Genomic DNA, 16852 nt, shown 5'->3' on the forward strand with positions numbered 1-16852 from the left:
GGAGAGAAACAGATGAAGATTAGAAATGGACATGTGTTCAAGGAGATATCAATTTGAAGCGAAGCCCCAAAGGCTGGGGTATGGTGTGGAAGGGAAGCCAGAAGGTGAAAGTGCTGAGGGAGACCTGTAAATAAACCATTTGAAGGTAGAATATGAAGTAATTGCTCAGAGGGTGGGGTAACCTCTGAGAGAAGCCAGAATCCTTTCAAGGAGGCAGACTTTTTGGAGGATGGATATTTCACAATGGGGACTCTCAGGAAAATGGGGGTGGGCAGGAGTCCAGAGGTATACCCTGAAGCATCTTTCAGGGGGCTTTCTGTGGCAAAAGGGAAATCTTCTTGGGGGACAATGGTTCTCAAACTCAAGCATGCACCAGAAAAACAGACTGCTGGATCCTACTCTCAGGTCTTCGGGTTCAATAGGTCTGGGCTGGACCCAAGAATCTGCATTTCTAACCAGTTCCCAGGTGATGTTGATGCTGCTGGCCCAAGGACCGTGCTTTAAGGATCACTGGTATAGGGGAAGGGATTCTTTAGTGAGGAGGCCCTCAAACGGGAAAAGGAAGGAGAAGGCTGCTGAAAAGAAAATGGGGGAGTCCTATGGAAGTCTCTAAGGAGGGGGTTGAGGGTCTCTCAATTTCCAAAGGGAGGAGTCGTCTTTGAGGATGAAACCTAAAAAAAAAAACAAAACGGCCTGTTTCTGAAGGTTGAGATTTCAAGAGGTGAGGCTGTCTCTTGAGGATCTTTTCATTAAAAGGAGACAGTGGAGGCTCTAGAGGGTGAGGGGAACCTGGAAGATGCTGGGGACCTCTGAAGGGACAATGTGGGGAAGGAGACTCAAAGCTGAGAAGGATCTCTGAGTTGATTTCAAAGAAAAAAGAACAGAGGTGGTGAGAGGATATAAACAGGAATCCTAAAAGGGGTAAATCTGATAGGGTACTGAATGGAAGCATGAGGCAATGTTCCGAAGAAGTCTCAGAAAGTGCTAAGGATTAGGTTGTCCATGCAGGGCAATTTTGAAGAAAATTCTCTAAAGGGTGTCTGCAGGAGGTGTGGTCTCCAGAGAAAGGCTTTGGATGTGCTGGGGCAGGATGGCAGAGATCTTTTCAGGAACTCCTAAGCTTAGATGAGCTTAGATGAGGAGAAACCTCTGAGTAAAGTCTTCGAAAGATAAAGTATGGGAAAAGTGGGTCTTCTGAGTAGAATGTGGGAATGTCAGGGTAGAAGGTCTTTCAGAAAGAATTCTGGGACTTTCTAAGAGCAGGACCTCAGTTATTTTAAGGGAAGACTGAATAGGGAGGAGGTTCTAGAGGATGTGAGGGAACCTGTGAGGAAGAGCTCAGGGAGGGAAGTCTCTAGGCAAAGTGTCTTAGTAAGGCAGGAGCTCTGAACAGTGATTCAGTGGGTTCTGGGGGTGTGTCGGAAGGGTCTCTGGGAGGGATTTCAAGGGCTTATACCAGGAGAGCTCAAGGGGTTGCCGACGTCTCCAAGAAGATGTGAGGACATCTTGGAAAAACTGCATCTCACAGAGATCATGAAGAGTCTTAAAATTTAACAGGTTTTGAAACTTCAACTAAAAGCCAGTCTAGAAAGGGGGATTTTCAAGGGTCATCTAAAGAGAATTCTAGAGGATATCAGAGACTACAAGGGACCTTTTTGGAATCCTGAAGAAATTTGTGGAACATGTGGTGTAAGTTACCGAGTAAGAGTTGGGATAGGTAACAGGGCTTGTGGAAAAGGCTTTTGGAATATGGGATATGAGTTCTCCAAAGATTTCAGTGACTCTCTGGAGGAGACATTTGGGAGAAGTGAGGGTGGTCTTGGGGGAAGATTCTTGGGGTATGTGAGGGTGATCTCTAAGGTATTTCAGGCTGGTGAGACTTGGGGGACCCAAAATCTTTGGGAGAAATCTTTGGGATCTGTGGAAGGGTCCTAAGGAATGACTTCGCAAAGGGGGAGTGTGTATGGGAGATGGCTGGCGCTTGGGTGGAGGGAGGGTCCTCCAGGTGAATTTTGGGGATGTGAGGACATTTCAGAGTCTCTGAGGAAGAATTTCAGGGTATGTCAGGGACATTCCAAAGGACATGGTGGCAGGGAGGGGTTTGGAGATTTGGGGGCCATGTGTGAAACATCTCCCAGGTGATTTCTGGTGTGGGGGTAGGTAGGAGGGAAAATTCTTGGGACCTATGAGGCGGAAGACCTGAGGAGATTGTGGAGATATGCGAAATAGGTCTCTGGGGAAGATTTCTGGAATGTGCGGGGTCTGGAGGGGATCTCAGGGAGACTGCAGGAGATTTTTAGGGCTTATGAGGGAGGCTCGGGGAGGAGATATGACACACATTGTTGGAATAGATGAGGAGTGGCCTCCGGGGAATATTTCTGGACGGAGGAGGAGGATGGGGATCTGGGGCCAGAGGAGGGGTTCGCTGGGGAAGATTTCCGAGACCTAACCCGGCGTCTGGACAAGATTCTGTGGACGTAAGGCGGGGAGGGGGGCCGGGGGGTCTTTCGGAAAGATTTCGGGCAGGAAAAGGGGTGCGGGTTTTCAAGGGGGCTCTGGGGCGGCTTTGGCGTGGCTGTGAGAACACCCTCCAAGGAGGTGTCTGAGGCAGACCTGCGGGGGGGGTGGTTCGGGGGTAGGTCCCCCGGCCCCTCGCGGTCCCCAGGGTGTGAGGAGGGTTTCGGAGAAAAGCTTCCCAGGCGGCCTGGGCGGGCGACTCGGGGGTCGAGGGTGGGGGATTCTCTCGAGGGCCGGGACCCCCGAGGCCCGCGCTCGCCGCCGCCCGCCGCTCGGGGTCCCTGAGGGGGCGGGGCCGCCCGCGCGGCCTGGGGCGCCCTGAGGTGAGCCCCGCGCGCCCCGACCCGCCGCCGCCCTGCCGCCGCCCGGCCCTGTCCGCGACTCACCGCCTCGGCCTCCGCCGCCGCCGCCGCCGCTCGGGCCTCCTCAGGCCCCCGCCGCCGCCGTCTCCCCCCTCTCCGGCCCGCGAGCTCCCCGCCCTCCTCCCGCACCGACCACCACCGCCGCCGCCGCCGCCGCCGCCGCCGCCGCCGCCGCCGCCGCCGCCGCCGCCGTCGCGCTGCGTCACCGCGCCGTGCGTCACCGCCCCTGGCCCCGCCCCGCCGGGGCCGCTGCTCGCCGGCATTAGCTCACGCCGCGGTGACGAACGGCGCGCCCGCCAACGGGCGGCGAGGGCAGCCCGAAGGGCGGGAGGTGTGCGCGGAGAAAGGCGGGGTCCTGGCGGAGAGGGGAACGCTGGGGGTTGAGCGAAGCCCAAGAGGCCCGCCCCCCACGCGCTGGGATTGGTTGACCGCGGGGCTGACGGGCAGTCGGCCCCTCCGGGACCTGGGGGCGGGCGGGCGGGGCGCGCGCGCGGCGTTGCCATGGGCGACGGGCGCGGCGGAGCCGGGGATTGGGCCTCCCCGCCCGCAGGGGGCAGTCTCGCGCCCGTCTACCTCAGCGGCGGTGAGCTAGGTCACAATTCCTGAATCTGGTGTTCAAGGCCTGCCTCTCCTCCCCTCTTGCACCGTCCGCCTAAGGCCTGGGCCCAAGTGGGCCCGAGCGTCCAGCTTACAGTTTGGCGCTCAGGCTCTGGACGCTCAGCTCCATCACCGCAACTCTGTCTGAACTTGCTGCTTCGTGTCCCAAGTGGGAATAGGATTGAAAGAGACGATGCGTAGAAAGCGCTTGGCACAATGGAGGTCGTCAACAAATGGGAGTTGTTGCTTTGACTATTGTAATCTGTTCATTCCACAAGCTTTCCTGGATCTGGTGACTAAGCGGAGCGGGGGCCCTCACCCATAAGGTGACCGAGACATGGCGTCATTGAGGAACTCCAAAGAAAATACAGTCGGGGTGGACGGAGTGTAGAGTTCCGGGCAAGGAGTGGTGGGAAAGGAGCTGTGGCCAGATGTTTGGCCACTTGAGGGAGTTTGGGCTTGTCTTGAGGACGCTAGGGAGCCATGGAAAGGCTTCAAGTCAGGGAGAGTCATGGTGAGTTGGGGATTTGGAAAGATGGCTCCGGCTTTCATATGGAGCGTGGATTGGAGGGAATAAAACTGGGCCTTCAGTAAAGGGAGGCAGTTGGGGTGGAACAGGGGCGTTTGCACTGGGGTGGGACTGTGGGAAAGGGAGGAGGTGTGGGTGGAAGAGACGCCCAGGAGGCCTAGTGAACCTGTCTTGGGACTGGCTGCAGAGCCGGGAGAGAGATTGAAATCCTAGACAAGGCCTCTGGATGGGGGGGTTAGGGGTTAGTGGTTTCTCCCTCAAAAGGAGACCCAGAAGAGAAGCAAGTTTGGAAGATGCTGAGTCCAATGTGGGCTACCCAGCAGCGGGGCGGAGGCGTGGGTGGGGGGGCGGGGGCGGGCAGGAGGCTGCACAGAGATGGGTCTGGAGCTTAAGAGAACTTGGGGCCGGAAACCAAGATTTGAGGTTCATCAAAGATGGTAATTGAAGCTGTGGGTGATCTAGCCTTGGAGGATACGAAGGTTGAATGGAGACAAGGACTCAACAGAACCCTAAGAAAGGAGGACACCTAAGGTTTGAGCAAAGGAATGGGCATCTGTCCAAGATTGAGAAGGGACAGCCAGACAGGAAAATGCAGTGAGGAAAGTTCATTTCAAGCCAGGCTGGCAGAGGGTATGGAATCCCATCCATTACCTCCTCCGTTTAAGCAAAACCTTCGTGGCATGTAGAGTAGTTCAATAGATACCATTTCATTTATTCACATATTAGGTACTTGAGTATCAAACTCAGTGATACTCAAGTACCTAATATGTGTCAGGGGCTTCAAGGTTCACTAGAACCTTGTTTCTAGAAATTCAGCAATGGAACAAAGCTTACATTCATGCCTGAAGCTTAAATTCTGGTTGACGGAACACAATAAATAGATGTTATTTATTTATTTTGACAGATCACAAGTAGGTCGAGAGGCAGGCAGAGGGAGAGGGGGAAGCAGGCTCCCTGCTGAGCAGAGAGCCCATGTGGGGCTCGATCCCAGGACCCTGAGATCATGACCTGAGCCGAAGACAGAGGCTTAACCCACTGAGCCACCCAGGCGCCTCTAGGGGACACGATAAATAAATAAATAAATATAATGTGACTTGGTGATAAGTACTACAGGGAAAAATAAAGCAAGCTGAGGGGATGGAGTGATGAGGTCAGCACTGTTTTAGCTGGGGGAAAGGTGTGATCAGGTGAGGTTTGAGCAGAGATCTGAAGAAAGGAAGGGGTAAGCCATAAGGGAAAGAAGGTTCCTAAAAGAGGGAACAGCAAGTGCAAAGGCCCAGTGGCAGGCTTATTCACAGAACCACAAAGAGGATAATGTGGCTGCAATGGAGTGACCAAAGAGGGGAGGGTAGGAGAAGACAAGGTCCAGGTGGTAATGGAGGAGGGGTGGTGGCAGATAAAGGCCACTGTAAGGATTCTAGCTTTTACAACTAGCTTTTACCCAAATAACATGGAGGCTGTAGGAGGATTTGAGAGAGGAAGTGTGTCATCTGCCTTGGGTTTTATTAAGATCCCTATGGCAGTCCTGTGAAAAATAGTGTCTCTGTGGGGGCGGGGTGGGCACAAGGGGACAGTGAGGAGGTTGCTGCAAGAGTTCAAGCAGGAGATGAAGATTTGGGGGACCAGGGTATGGGCTGTGCATGGAGGGGGGAGATGGGAAGGTTCTGGTTACATATCCAAGTTCAGAACTGACAATTCTGATGTACAGTGAGAGGAATGAGACAGGTTAAGGATGACTGAGACATCCATGTGGAGATAATCAGCTTAGCAGCTGGATGTAGGAGTCTATGTAGAGTCCACAGAGAAACCTAGGCTGGAGAAATAATTGGGGTATGCCCTTTGAAAGCCAAGAGACTGGATGAGATCAGGAGAGGACAGTAGGTGAAAAAGAGAAGGAGACAAAGGACTGAGCCCTGGGACACCCCACTGTTAAAAGGAAGAATCAGGGGCGCCTGGGTGGCTCAGTGGGTTAAGCCGCTGCCTTCGGCCCAGGTCATGATCTCAGGGTCCTGGGGTCGAGCCCCGCATCGGGCTCTCTGCTCAGCAGGGAGCCTGCTTCCTCCTCTCTGCCTGCCTCTCTGCCTGCCTCTCTGCCTGCTTGTGATCTCTCTCTGTCAAATAAATAAATAAAATCTTTAAAAAAAAAAAAAAAAGAATCAGCAAGGGGCCGAGAAGGAGCACAGCCAGAACACTCAGAGGAAACCCAGGCCAGGGTGTTGTCCTGAAAGCCAAGTGAAGAAAGTGTTAATTCAGGGTACAGAGAAGGATGGATGGTGACACATGCAGCTGCCAGGGCACAACAGACAAAGACTGAGAATTGACCAGTAAGTCCAACACCATAGAGGTCATTGGTGGCCCAGACAAGGCTATGACAGGGGATGGGGACAGGAGTCACAATCTGCTGGGAGAGAGTTGAGAAAATCAGGGGGAGACATTGGAAGCAGCAAGTATAGATGATTCTTTAGAGAAGTTTTGCTTAAAAGGGAAGGAAATGAATGGGCAATGCTGGACGGGAGATGGGGTTCTTCGTTTGTAAGAAGGAAGACAACCCAGGGCGCCTGGGTAGCTCAGTTGGTTGAGTGACTGCCTTCAGCTCAGGTCATGATTTGTGAGTCCCAGGATCGGGTCCCTCATCGGGCTCCCAGCTCCATGGGGAGTCTGCTGCTCCCTCTGACCTTCTCCCCTCTCGTGCGCGTGCTCTCTCTGTCTCTCTCAAATAAATAAAATCATATTAAAAAAAAAAAAAAGAAGGAAGACAACCCTACATGTAGACTGAGAGGAAAGATCTAGTAGGGATGGGAACATTGATGATGCAGGGAAAGGGAGAATAGCTCTAGTGACCCCTGTCCCTCGGGGGGAGGGGTGGGATCCAGTGCCCGTGGAGGGATTCAGGAAGGTGAGGGTTGGGGGTGGGGGGAAGCTGAGCCAATATGGCGGGCCAGCCACTGGGGAGCAGGAACCTGTGAAGAGTCTCTCTTTTTTTTTTTTCAAAGATTTTATTTATTTGACAGATCACAAGTAGACAGAGAGGCGGGCAGAGAGAGATGGGGAAGCAGGCTACCCCGCTGAGCAGAGAGCCTGATGCGGGGCTTGATCCCATCCTGGGATCATGACCTGAGTCAAGGCAGAGGCTTTAACCCACTGAGCCACCCAGGCGCCCCTAGTGAAGAGTCTCTTGTTGGCTTTTATTTTCTCACTGAAATACAGGGAATTTTCCCATAAATTACTTCCCTTTTATTTCTCCTTTATATGACAGGACACTGTATTGATTTGGGGGATAGGAGTTTGTGGTTTAAGTAGGTTACATTATCTAGGACTTTGATTTCATGGTGGGAAAGGGGGCAACACAAAATGCACTTAATAAAAAAGGGAGTACTGGTCTGACACAATTGGACACCATTGTTGTAAGGCCCGTTATTAGGCCCTGAGGCTGAATAAGTGCAGGAGAAAATCCAGCATTACCTGGAATAATGGAGTGGAGTCTCCACAGGATAATGTGGAATCTCGATATCCCCATCAACACGGTGGGTGTCAGTTTGGCTAGCAAACATCCCTAAGCGCCCCTTTTCTACTCTGGAATTAAAATATTCCTCCTCAAGGAAGTTCTCCTGGATCGTCCCCACTCTGGAATTAAAATATTCCAGAGTGGGGACGATCCAGGAGAACTTCCTGGAGGAGGGGAGGAGCTAAAGAGCTATGTCTGTCTCTCAAGTAAGCAGAGGCGCAGGCAGAGAGAGAGAGAAGGAAGCAGCCCCCCCCTCCCCCGTGGAGCAAAGAGCCCGATGCGGCTGAGCCCAGGACCCTGAGAACATGACCCCAGCCAAAGGCAGAGGCCCTAACCCACTGAGCCACAGAGGCGCCCCAGACCTTGCTCTTATGTACAGTGTATTGAGCATGTCCACCATGCCAGGAGGTATGTAAGGCTGTTTTATCCCTACAGGAATCCTGAATCAGAGGGATGAAGCTACCTAGCTAGGGTCACACAGCAAGGCAGCATTTGAATCTGGGTCTGGGTGATTGCAAAGCCTGGGAGGTCCTGGCAGATGAGGGGAAGGAAGGAAGGGGAGGAGCCCTCTGAGACAGTTGTCCCAGAATGGGCATAAACAGGATGTGGTGTTGGATGAAACCTTTCCCCTGCCCCACACCCCTCCCCCTGCAGCCCTGGTCCCCAACTCTAGAAGACAGCGGAACTGAGAAAAGAAGAGGCCTGTGGACAGAAAAGTCATGGTTAGGGGGCTGAGGGGGTGTATGGGAAGGGCTGGGGGCTGGGGTGGGGTTGGGGTTGGGAGATTGCCTGGGTGAAGGTCAGCCTGGGGGCTAGTCAGGGGCTGGGAGGGTGACCCCATTGCAGCAAACGGCCTGGCTGGGGGAATAGAGATTCTGGCTCCGGGTTTAGTCCCCAGCAAGCAGATCCTCAATTGTTCCCTGAGGGCACCTGCCTAGAGGGCTGGAGCCCAGCCTCTGCCCTGCTCCCCAAACGCGTGCACTGGTAAGGGGTGGCACCCACCTGCGGAAAGCACCTTTTCCCTAATGTACCTGGGGCGTCCTATGGGCCGTCAGGCCCACCTCTTCATTAGTAGTTGGGGAAACAGGTTTAGGGAAGTTGACGGGGTGGGGTGGGGGGCTTATGCTCTCTTAAGCTCTTCCTGGGCTTCTCTGGCAGTCGGATTCCCTGGTGGTGTGTGAGGTGGACCCTGAACTAAAGGAAAAGCTGAGAAAATTTCGCTTCAGAAAAGAGACAGACAATGCAGCCATGATCAGTGAGTGTCATCTCCTCCCCTGGAAGGTTGGCGGAGGGGGTGGGGCCAAGAAGGAAGTCTGGCTAGTGTCCCCAATGGATGGAAGGGGCAACTAACCCCCATATGCCATCCCTCCCCAGTGAAGGTGGACAAGGACCGGCAGATGGTCGTGCTTGAGGAAGAATTTCAGGTGAGGGTATGGGATGGAGGGGGCCACCGAGAAGGGCAGGGTGGGACTGGGAGAAAGAACCAGGGGGCTGGAACTGATGCTACGAGCCTGACTTCAGGGTCTAGACAGGACTGGAGGTCAAATCCCAGCTTAGTTGTGACTTGAGGCAAGAGACTTCACCTATATAGGTCTCTGTTTTCTCATCTGTGAAATGGGGATATCTGTACCTACTTGTACCTACCTCCTAGGTAGGTCTATGATTTAGTGCTTTAAATCCTTGTCATGGGCCTAGAAGTGGGCCTGGCACATAGAATATGCTCAATAAAATGATGATGGTGATGACAACGATGATGATATTTTATTGGCATGTAAATGAAAGTTTCCAGATAAATCAACAAAAAGCTAGTGGAAATCCTGCATAAAAGGATAGACCTCCCCTTTTCTTGCCTCGATGTCTTTATCAGTCACACAGGGATGCTAATAAGGCTTACTTCATAGTGTTGTGGTAAGGATTTGAGGGGGTAGCCCATGGAGGCTGGGGCTGTTTGACGGGGCGGTGGGGGGGATCAACTAGGAGCTGGGCCCTCTCAGGTCCTCTAAAAGACAGTGTAGCAAAATGGTTACGATTTGAACCCAGATTCAAATCTGAATCCTGTGGCTCGCTCTCCACAACCTTGGACCGGTGTCTTAACCACCCTGGGCCTCAGTTTGCTCACCTGTAAAGTGGGGCTAAGAGGAGAAGCTACTGCACAGAATTGTGGGAGAAATCAGTGAGTTAATCTATGTGTGTTTCTTAGACCAGTGCCTAGGCACATAGGTCGACCTTACTTAATGACGGTCTTTTCTTTTTCTCCCCCCTCACCCCTAGAACATTTCTCCAGAGGAACTAAAAACAGAGTTGCCAGAGAGACAGCCCAGGTATCCTGAGGGTAGTGAGGGGAGGGTCAGGCCAGGGAGGGGTGAGGGTGATGATGAAGGAACAGACTGAGGGACCCGTTGGATTCCAGTATTAATCGTGGGTTCTGGTCTGGGTTCGAGGCCACGAATTCACACCCTAGGACTTTTTGTTTGTATACTAATATTTTATTGCAGAATTTTACACTGGTAGTCATGTGATATTAGAGCTTGCTCTCTTTTTCTTTCTGTACAAACATTGTCAGATTTCAGTCTCATGATTGCACTTCATTAAACAAAAAATGAAATTTTCCTTTTTTAATGCCTGAGAATACTTTGGGAAGTGGGGGAGTTGTTTGACCTTTAATGATTGGGGAGAATCCTGTGTGAAGCCTCCTAAGCTAGTACAAAGGAGGTCTTCGACACTCCTGTGAAGCCTAGTCATGTTATTTTACATCTCCACTGGAGTGAATTTGGGGTGCACCAGGATTTTGACCCGCCATCTCAGGCTCTCCATCCCAGCCAGGACCGGCTCCCCAGGTGTCTGATAAGTGTAGTCATGCTGGGCCCCATGCACAGAAGGGAGTCTCAAACACAGACGGGGCTTAGTGCTCTGCGGCTGTCTGCCATCTGGAAATTTTTATAGTTTTATCTTTGAGTTAGTGTTTTGTGTAAAGTCTGGTGGGACAAGTGGAGCATGTACTGGGGGCTTGGAGCCGCCTTCAGCTCACACATGGTCCCTCCATCAGCCCTGGTTGGTCAGGTTCTCCCCTGGTCGCTGCTACCCTCTGTCCCAGGCAGGGGGTCTGAGTGCAGATAGGGGAGGGTCAGAGTCAGAGTCAGGGTTGGCAGACACCCCCTGCATGACAATTTCCAAGGTCTGTCTACAAGCGAGCCAGCGGCTGTACTTGCCCTGTGAGTGTCCCCATACCCAAGAGAGCCCGACTTGAAGTAGTAAATTTAAAGAGCCAGGGACCAGTCTGGAGAAAGACTGTGGAGCAAAGGGAACAGCTTTTCTCTTGCCTTTTTTTTTTCTTTCTTTTTTTTTTTTCTCTTGCCTTTTGAACAGCAGGCCCCACATTTCCATTTTGCCTTGGGCTTGGCAAATGATGGGCGCTGGCCTTCGTCCCAAAGGTCTAGAGCTTTGGATGGTCCCACGTAGTGCTTGAGCCTTTACAGGCACGAATTCCCTGGGCTCAAATCTTTCCTGTATCCACAGAAATCCAGTTAAGTGACTCTGGGCCTCGGTTTTCCCATCTGTAGTATGGGAATAACAAGAGCACTTGTGTCAGGGGGTTATTGTGAATCAAACAAGCACTTACAATGAGTATTTTTCATCCTTTTGTTTTCACGGCCTGTATCCTGGGGTCTCATTTGTTAGACCTAGGTTCTCAGACTCAGGCAAGATTTCAAGACTGTGGACTCCGGTAATGGGCATTGGGCCCGGGCTTCAGGCGGAAGTACTGAATTTGATTTCCCTTTGGCTGGTGTAGGTTTGTGGTTTACAGCTATAAGTACGTGCACGAGGATGGCCGAGTGTCCTACCCGTTGTGCTTCATCTTCTCCAGTCCTGTGGGTGAGGCACGGCTCTCCCTGTCCCCACAAGAGGGTCTTAGATTCTGTGCTTGGGGTGTGCAAGAGCATGTCCGTGGGTGCAGGTATGTGTGACTGGTAACTGTGAGTGTGCAGCATGTGTGGCGCATGGGTGTTGGGGTGGGGTGCGAGCTCAGATTCCTTAAGAGCCCACCTGTCCTCCTCAGTCCCAATAACCTCTCCCTTTTACTTAGAAACTCCTACGTGGCCTCTAAACCCTCTCCTGGGACCCTCAGCATAACAAGTCCCTCCCCCAAACAGCCCCCAAACCCTGAGTATGGCTTTAAGAGACCATCTTAGAACAGCTCCCAGGACCCTTCGAAAACTTCAGGGCCTGCAGGACATAACTAGAGCCTTAGTGATAAGCGGGGTCCCCTAGTTACTCTCTTTTCTCTTCTTTTGCACGCAGGCTGCAAGCCTGAACAGCAGATGATGTACGCAGGGAGTAAAAACAGACTGGTGCAGACGGCAGAGCTCACAAAGGTCTGGGCCTGGGGCTGAGGCTCCCCAAGGCTAGGGAGGTAGAGCCCGAGGGTCTGGGCTCCTGTTCTGAGTGGGGGAAGGGGCCAGAGGGCTCACTACTTCACTTCCTGAGTGGGTCTTAATGCGGAGAACTCTCCCTGCCTAGGTGTTTGAAATCCGCACCACTGATGACCTCACTGAAGCCTGGCTCCAAGAGAAGTTGTCTTTCTTTCGTTGACCTCTGAGCTGAGGAACTGGATTCCTGATGTCGGAGTCTCTGAAGAAACTGGGGACTGGGACCCCTAGGACCTGAACGTCTGAGACCCTAAGGAAATTAAAATGCAGGAATTCAAGAGATCTCAGTTCTGTCTCTGTTTCTCCTTGGGAGAGCTAGCAGAGGGTCCCTGCAGTACCGGCGTTGGGCCAGCAGAGGGCAGGCAGACCAAGTAGATGGCCGCTGAGTCCCAGAAGAAAAGGGGCGGGAGGGATACCTGTTTCTTGGCAAGAAAGGAAGAGGCCTGTAGGTTTTTCTGGGGAGGAGTTGGCGGGCTGAGGAATGGTGGGGGAGGGGTTTCCAGGAAGAATTGGAAAATATCTGAAACCAGGAGGGGGCCCTCCTAGGGGAATATGGCCACCTGGGTTCCTGAGAGTGAAGGAGGCAGAGTGCCTGTTCCCCTCCTCCCTACTTCTCACCGCAGCTCTAGGAGCTAGCAGACAGTGAGCCCCCAGGCTGGAAGAATTGAAAGATTTTATTTATTTATTTGACAGACAGAGATCACAAGTAGGCAGAGAGACAGGCAGAGAGAGAGAGAGGAGGAAGCGGACCCCTGCTTAGCTGAGAGCCCAATGTGGGGCTCTGATCCCAGGACCCTAGGATCATGTCCTGAGCAAAAGGCAGAGACTTTAACCCACTGAGCCACCCAGGTGCCCCCAGGCTGGAAGAATTTAAAGGCAGAAAAGCTGTTGAAGGATCAGACATAATTGCTTCAGGGAGTTGCTGTGGTGGGTGGTTTGTGGGGTTAGGGAGGCCTGAGGGCCCAAGGCTAGGGAAGGTGAGAGGATCTAGGGCTCTCAGTGAACCCCTGAGGGGTATGAAGTTGAAGGTCAGGGAAAGGACCCCCTACCTGCCCCAGTTGGGAGATTCTTTTTTCTTTCATGTGGCATGTCTGGGCTTTTGAGTCTCTTGGACCCTCTGTCTTTGTCTCTGAGGGACATTTATTGAGCACCCACAGTGTACCAGGCTCTCAGAATTCTGAGATGGGCAGGTCTTCACAGAGATAAATCACTCTCTGCTTCTCCTCCTAGTCTCTGGTCCTTTCTCTGTCCCCAGATGCAGGGACCTGGGAGCTCCCCCCCCCCACACCCCTTTTCAGGTTCCCTGTAGAGAGGTGTTCGTTGCCATGGTAACGATGACACAATGACCTTGGGCCTGGGCTGCCCCTCCCCCAGCCCTGTCATTCCTGGGGTTGGGTCCACAAGCCCAGCTCCAACCCCTCCCCAACCCTTCCAGCCAGAACACACCCACCCATCCCCTCACCACCCGGCTCAGCCCATTCCTTTACCCCCTTGTCCCCCGTCAGGACAAGTCCTTTGCATAAAGAAATCGCGAACACATGCCCTCTCCTCCTCCCCCATGCCAGTATTAGGGGGAGGGATTTGAGTTTCTTTCTGACACCTGTCCTGGTGCCCTCCCCAGCCCATCTCTGCCAGGAACATCTCTACTTCTCGCTGTGATCACAGCCTCAGTCTCTCATGGCTAGAGATGGAAGAAGAGGAGGGCTGGGGATAGGAAAGGTCGTTCAGTTAAGAGGTCAAGAAAGCAAAAGGACTTGTCCAAGGTCGTGCACTTACATGATCAAATTAATAATAATAGTTAACTCTTTGAGGCCTTCCTATGTGCGAAGTACTTCTATAAGCCCTTTACAGATGTTAACTCATTTAATCGTTACAAAATCCCATGAGAATGGTATCATAATTATCCCCAATTTACAGATGAATAAACTGAGGCACAGAAGCCAAAATAGCTGCCTGAAACCCCACTGCTAGGGGTTTGCACAGTTAGAACTTTAACTCAAGGCTATTAGGGAGTGGTCAAAAGCCACTCCCTCTCTCCCGCAGGGAATTTAGGGGTTCATCCCTTCCTTTTCCTTCCCCTCCCCTCTCTCTATCCTCCTTCCCACGTAGTTGAACTTCTGTCAGCCTCCAGACTCATGATTGCAAACAATCCAATCAGGAAGAGGCATGTACGAGGAGTTGTCCAATCAGGAGCAGGGAATTTGGAACGCAAGGACCAATCAGAGAGGGTGACTCTGGAGACTGCCCAATACAGAGGAGGTTTGGCTAGAGGGATTGCGGAGGGACCAATCAGAGAGGCAGAACGGAATACACCATCCAATGGAGAGTCAGCACAATGGGGCGTGGCTCCAGGTTGGGGGCCACTCCTTCAAGGGTCCTCCCAGAACAAACGAGGGACTATCTCCTCTCTTCCCACTTGCTTTCACCTAGGCTTCACAGATCCAGGCTCCCTAATTTTTGAATCCAGGCTCTAGGGTTTCCCTGGGGAGCTTCTCCCTGCTAACCTTAAAGGAAAGTAGGGCTTACGTTAGAGAGGAAGAAACGGGATTTAGGGCGGAACTGAGAATGGGGGATCTAAATTAGGCAAGTGGTGCCTGGACTGAAAGATGCTTTTGGGGTGGAGTTTAAGGTTCTGGGGGCAGTGTTGGGGCTAAGAGGGTAGGACCTGGGCCCGAGTGCAACCTGATGTCAGAAAGGGTGAGGGGGGCGGTTTGTTTTGGGCAGAGCCTTGGAGGGGGGTGGGGCTGGGATTGGGGGTGTGAGGGTGTGTGTGCGTGTGTAACTAGGCTTGGGGGCGGGGCCTAATTGTGGAAGTGTGAGAATGGTTGCCGGTCTCTATTAAAATGTCTGGGGCAGGAATTGAGGCTGGAGGAAACTTCCACCTGTTGCCCCCTTTCAGGCCAACTCACAGCCTCCAATCGCTGGGCGTTTCCCTCTTCCCTTCTAGTGACCCCAGGCTGGGACATTATGTTTATTGCTGAGTGTGTCTCCTGCGGTGAGTCTGGGGTGGGCCTACCTCCCTGGCCCTCTCCTGAGAGCTATCAAGAACACGTGTTTGCTGAGCACCCACTGGGTGTCCTTTGTCGTTCTGGACACTGGAGAGAATTGGTGCCCAAGCCTCTCCTCTCAGGAGGCTTATATTTCAATGACTAGACAACAAGCAAGAAACAAATAAGTGAACAATAAAGAGACATTATTAACAAGCATGATAAATGCTAGGTAGGGGATAAAATGAGATGATGGGATAGAAATAGTGGGACCTTTTGTTGCCTCTTTAGTCTCTAGAAGACTCCCCCTGCTCACCAGTATTAGGTGACTATGTATTAGGAAATATATATTAGAAAATATTTCCAACATGCAGCAAAGTTGAAATAATTTTACAGTGAACCCTCATAGACCCACCACCTAGATTCTACCATTAACGTTTTATTGTACTTGCTTTCTCACCTCCCCATCCGTCAACCCATCCATCAACCCATCTTCTTTTTTATGGATTTCAGAGTAAGTGGCAGACATCTGGACAATTGGTGGAGGGTGAGGGGGAAACTGGGGAGGGGGAAGGAAGGACTCTCTGAAGAGATCACATTTGAATTAAGACTTGAATGAAAAGGAAGGGGAAAGAGTGCAAAGACCCCAGGGGCTGGACTGAGTGGGTGTGTTGGAGGAGTAGGAAGCCATTGAGGGGAGCTAGGAAATGAGAGTGGTAAAGGATGAGGTCAACAGGTGGATAGGGCCAGAGATACTTGGGCTCAAGCTCTTTGTTTCCCCATCTCCGTGGATCTCCCTTTTCCATCCCAGGCCGGCCATGGCCTTCTTTTCCTTGCACTTCCTGCCATTTGTTACCTGTGTAACTTGAGGCGAATTAACTAACCTCTATGTGGTTAAGTTTTCCTCATCTGTAAAATAGGGGTGTGATGGGACCTCCTCATCTGGCACCTGGGAGGAGTCAATGGAGTCATGTAGGAAGCTGTGCCATCCCTGGCACACAGTAGCACTGGACACTTGTCCACTTTTGTGGTTGTTAACTATTCTCTCTCTCCATCTTCCCAGCCCAGGACCTCCACACCCCATCAGGGAGCATCAGGAACCAGGGTGGTGGTGGTGGTGCCTGGCTGGAGGTGGTGATAACGGTGGTGATGTTGGAATCTGGAGATTGGTGGGGAGGATCGTGGGTGTCCCCAGGGGGCATCTAATGGTGGTGAGTGGGGTCAAGATTCACTAAAGGGGAGGTTTTGCAGAGGTGCCCTGGATCTGGGAGACAGGGCAGGCTACAAGTGATGATGATGTGACTAGGAGGAATTTAGGGAAGGGGTTTGACAGAGGACCTTGATACAGTGGGATCCAAAAATGGGAAGGGTTTGAGCTGCCAAGGAGCTGGGGGTCTGCCATAAGATGGATTTGGAGGGGAGGCCTTGTTGGTTTCTGAGTATCTCAGAAAAAGGTGGAGAGTGGCCTGAGATACTCAATGGGATTTTGGGGAGGGACTGGGGGGTCAGCTATTGGGTAGGAGTTTTGCAAGAAAGGAGTCTAACCTAGGAAGGAGCAAAGAATCCTGGGATCCATGGAAGTCACAGGGAGGGGGAAGGGTCTGCAGGGTCCAAAAAAAAAAAAAAGAGTAGGAACAGGAGGGAAAGAATCTGGCACAAATCAGGGGTTCTGGAAACCAAGGGGGGCTTTAGAGGGAAGGATGATCTGGGGTCTGATGGGAGGTAGTGAGGAAAGGTAGGGGGAAAAAGAGACATCTTGGGGTCCCCCTAGAAATTAGACATGGTCTGGAGTCCCTCCTGGGGGGTCAGGGAATGGTTCATGGTCCTAGAGAGTGGAAGGACATGGCTGGGGGGCCCCCAAGATGCACAAGGACATGGTTTGGGTCCCCAAAGGAAGTAAGACATGATCTGGTATCTCCCTGGATGTT

General features: G+C 52.3%; 2 protein-coding genes across 6 annotated transcripts in view; one reads left to right on the forward strand and one right to left on the reverse strand.

Moving 5' to 3' along the window:
- SAMD4B (sterile alpha motif domain containing 4B) overlaps positions 1–3025 on the reverse strand; it is a 38874-nt gene extending 35849 nt beyond the window's left edge. The window contains exon 1 of one of the 2 annotated variants that reach the window (XM_032326209.1): positions 2904–3025. The gene's annotated coding sequence lies outside the window, so the exon portion shown is untranslated. The remainder of the gene's footprint in view (positions 1–2903) is intronic. The other variant, XM_032326208.1, reaches the window with a different exon arrangement.
- A 496-nt stretch (positions 3026–3521) lies between these two features.
- GMFG (glia maturation factor gamma) lies at positions 3522–12221 on the forward strand. 4 transcript variants are annotated; one of them, XM_032326217.1, is made up of 8 exons: positions 3522–3802; positions 8165–8232; positions 8669–8765; positions 8885–8934; positions 9782–9831; positions 11301–11383; positions 11810–11883; positions 12029–12221. In XM_032326217.1, exons 2-8 carry the CDS (start codon positions 8230–8232, stop codon positions 12098–12100), a joined length of 429 nt encoding a protein of 142 aa, XP_032182108.1. In that variant the 5' UTR covers positions 3522–3802; positions 8165–8229; the 3' UTR covers positions 12101–12221. The 4 variants fall into 4 exon arrangements, with proteins under 4 accessions (XP_032182108.1, XP_032182107.1, XP_032182109.1 ...); XM_032326216.1 differs by lacking the exon at positions 3522–3802 and adding an exon at positions 3872–3990; XM_032326218.1 differs by lacking the exons at positions 3522–3802; positions 8165–8232 and adding an exon at positions 3967–3990.
- Positions 12222–16852: the final 4631 nt, after the last annotated feature.

Source organism: Mustela erminea, chromosome 19 (assembly GCF_009829155.1).
Source record: "Mustela erminea isolate mMusErm1 chromosome 19, mMusErm1.Pri, whole genome shotgun sequence".
Lineage (NCBI taxonomy): Eukaryota > Metazoa > Chordata > Mammalia > Carnivora > Mustelidae > Mustela > Mustela erminea.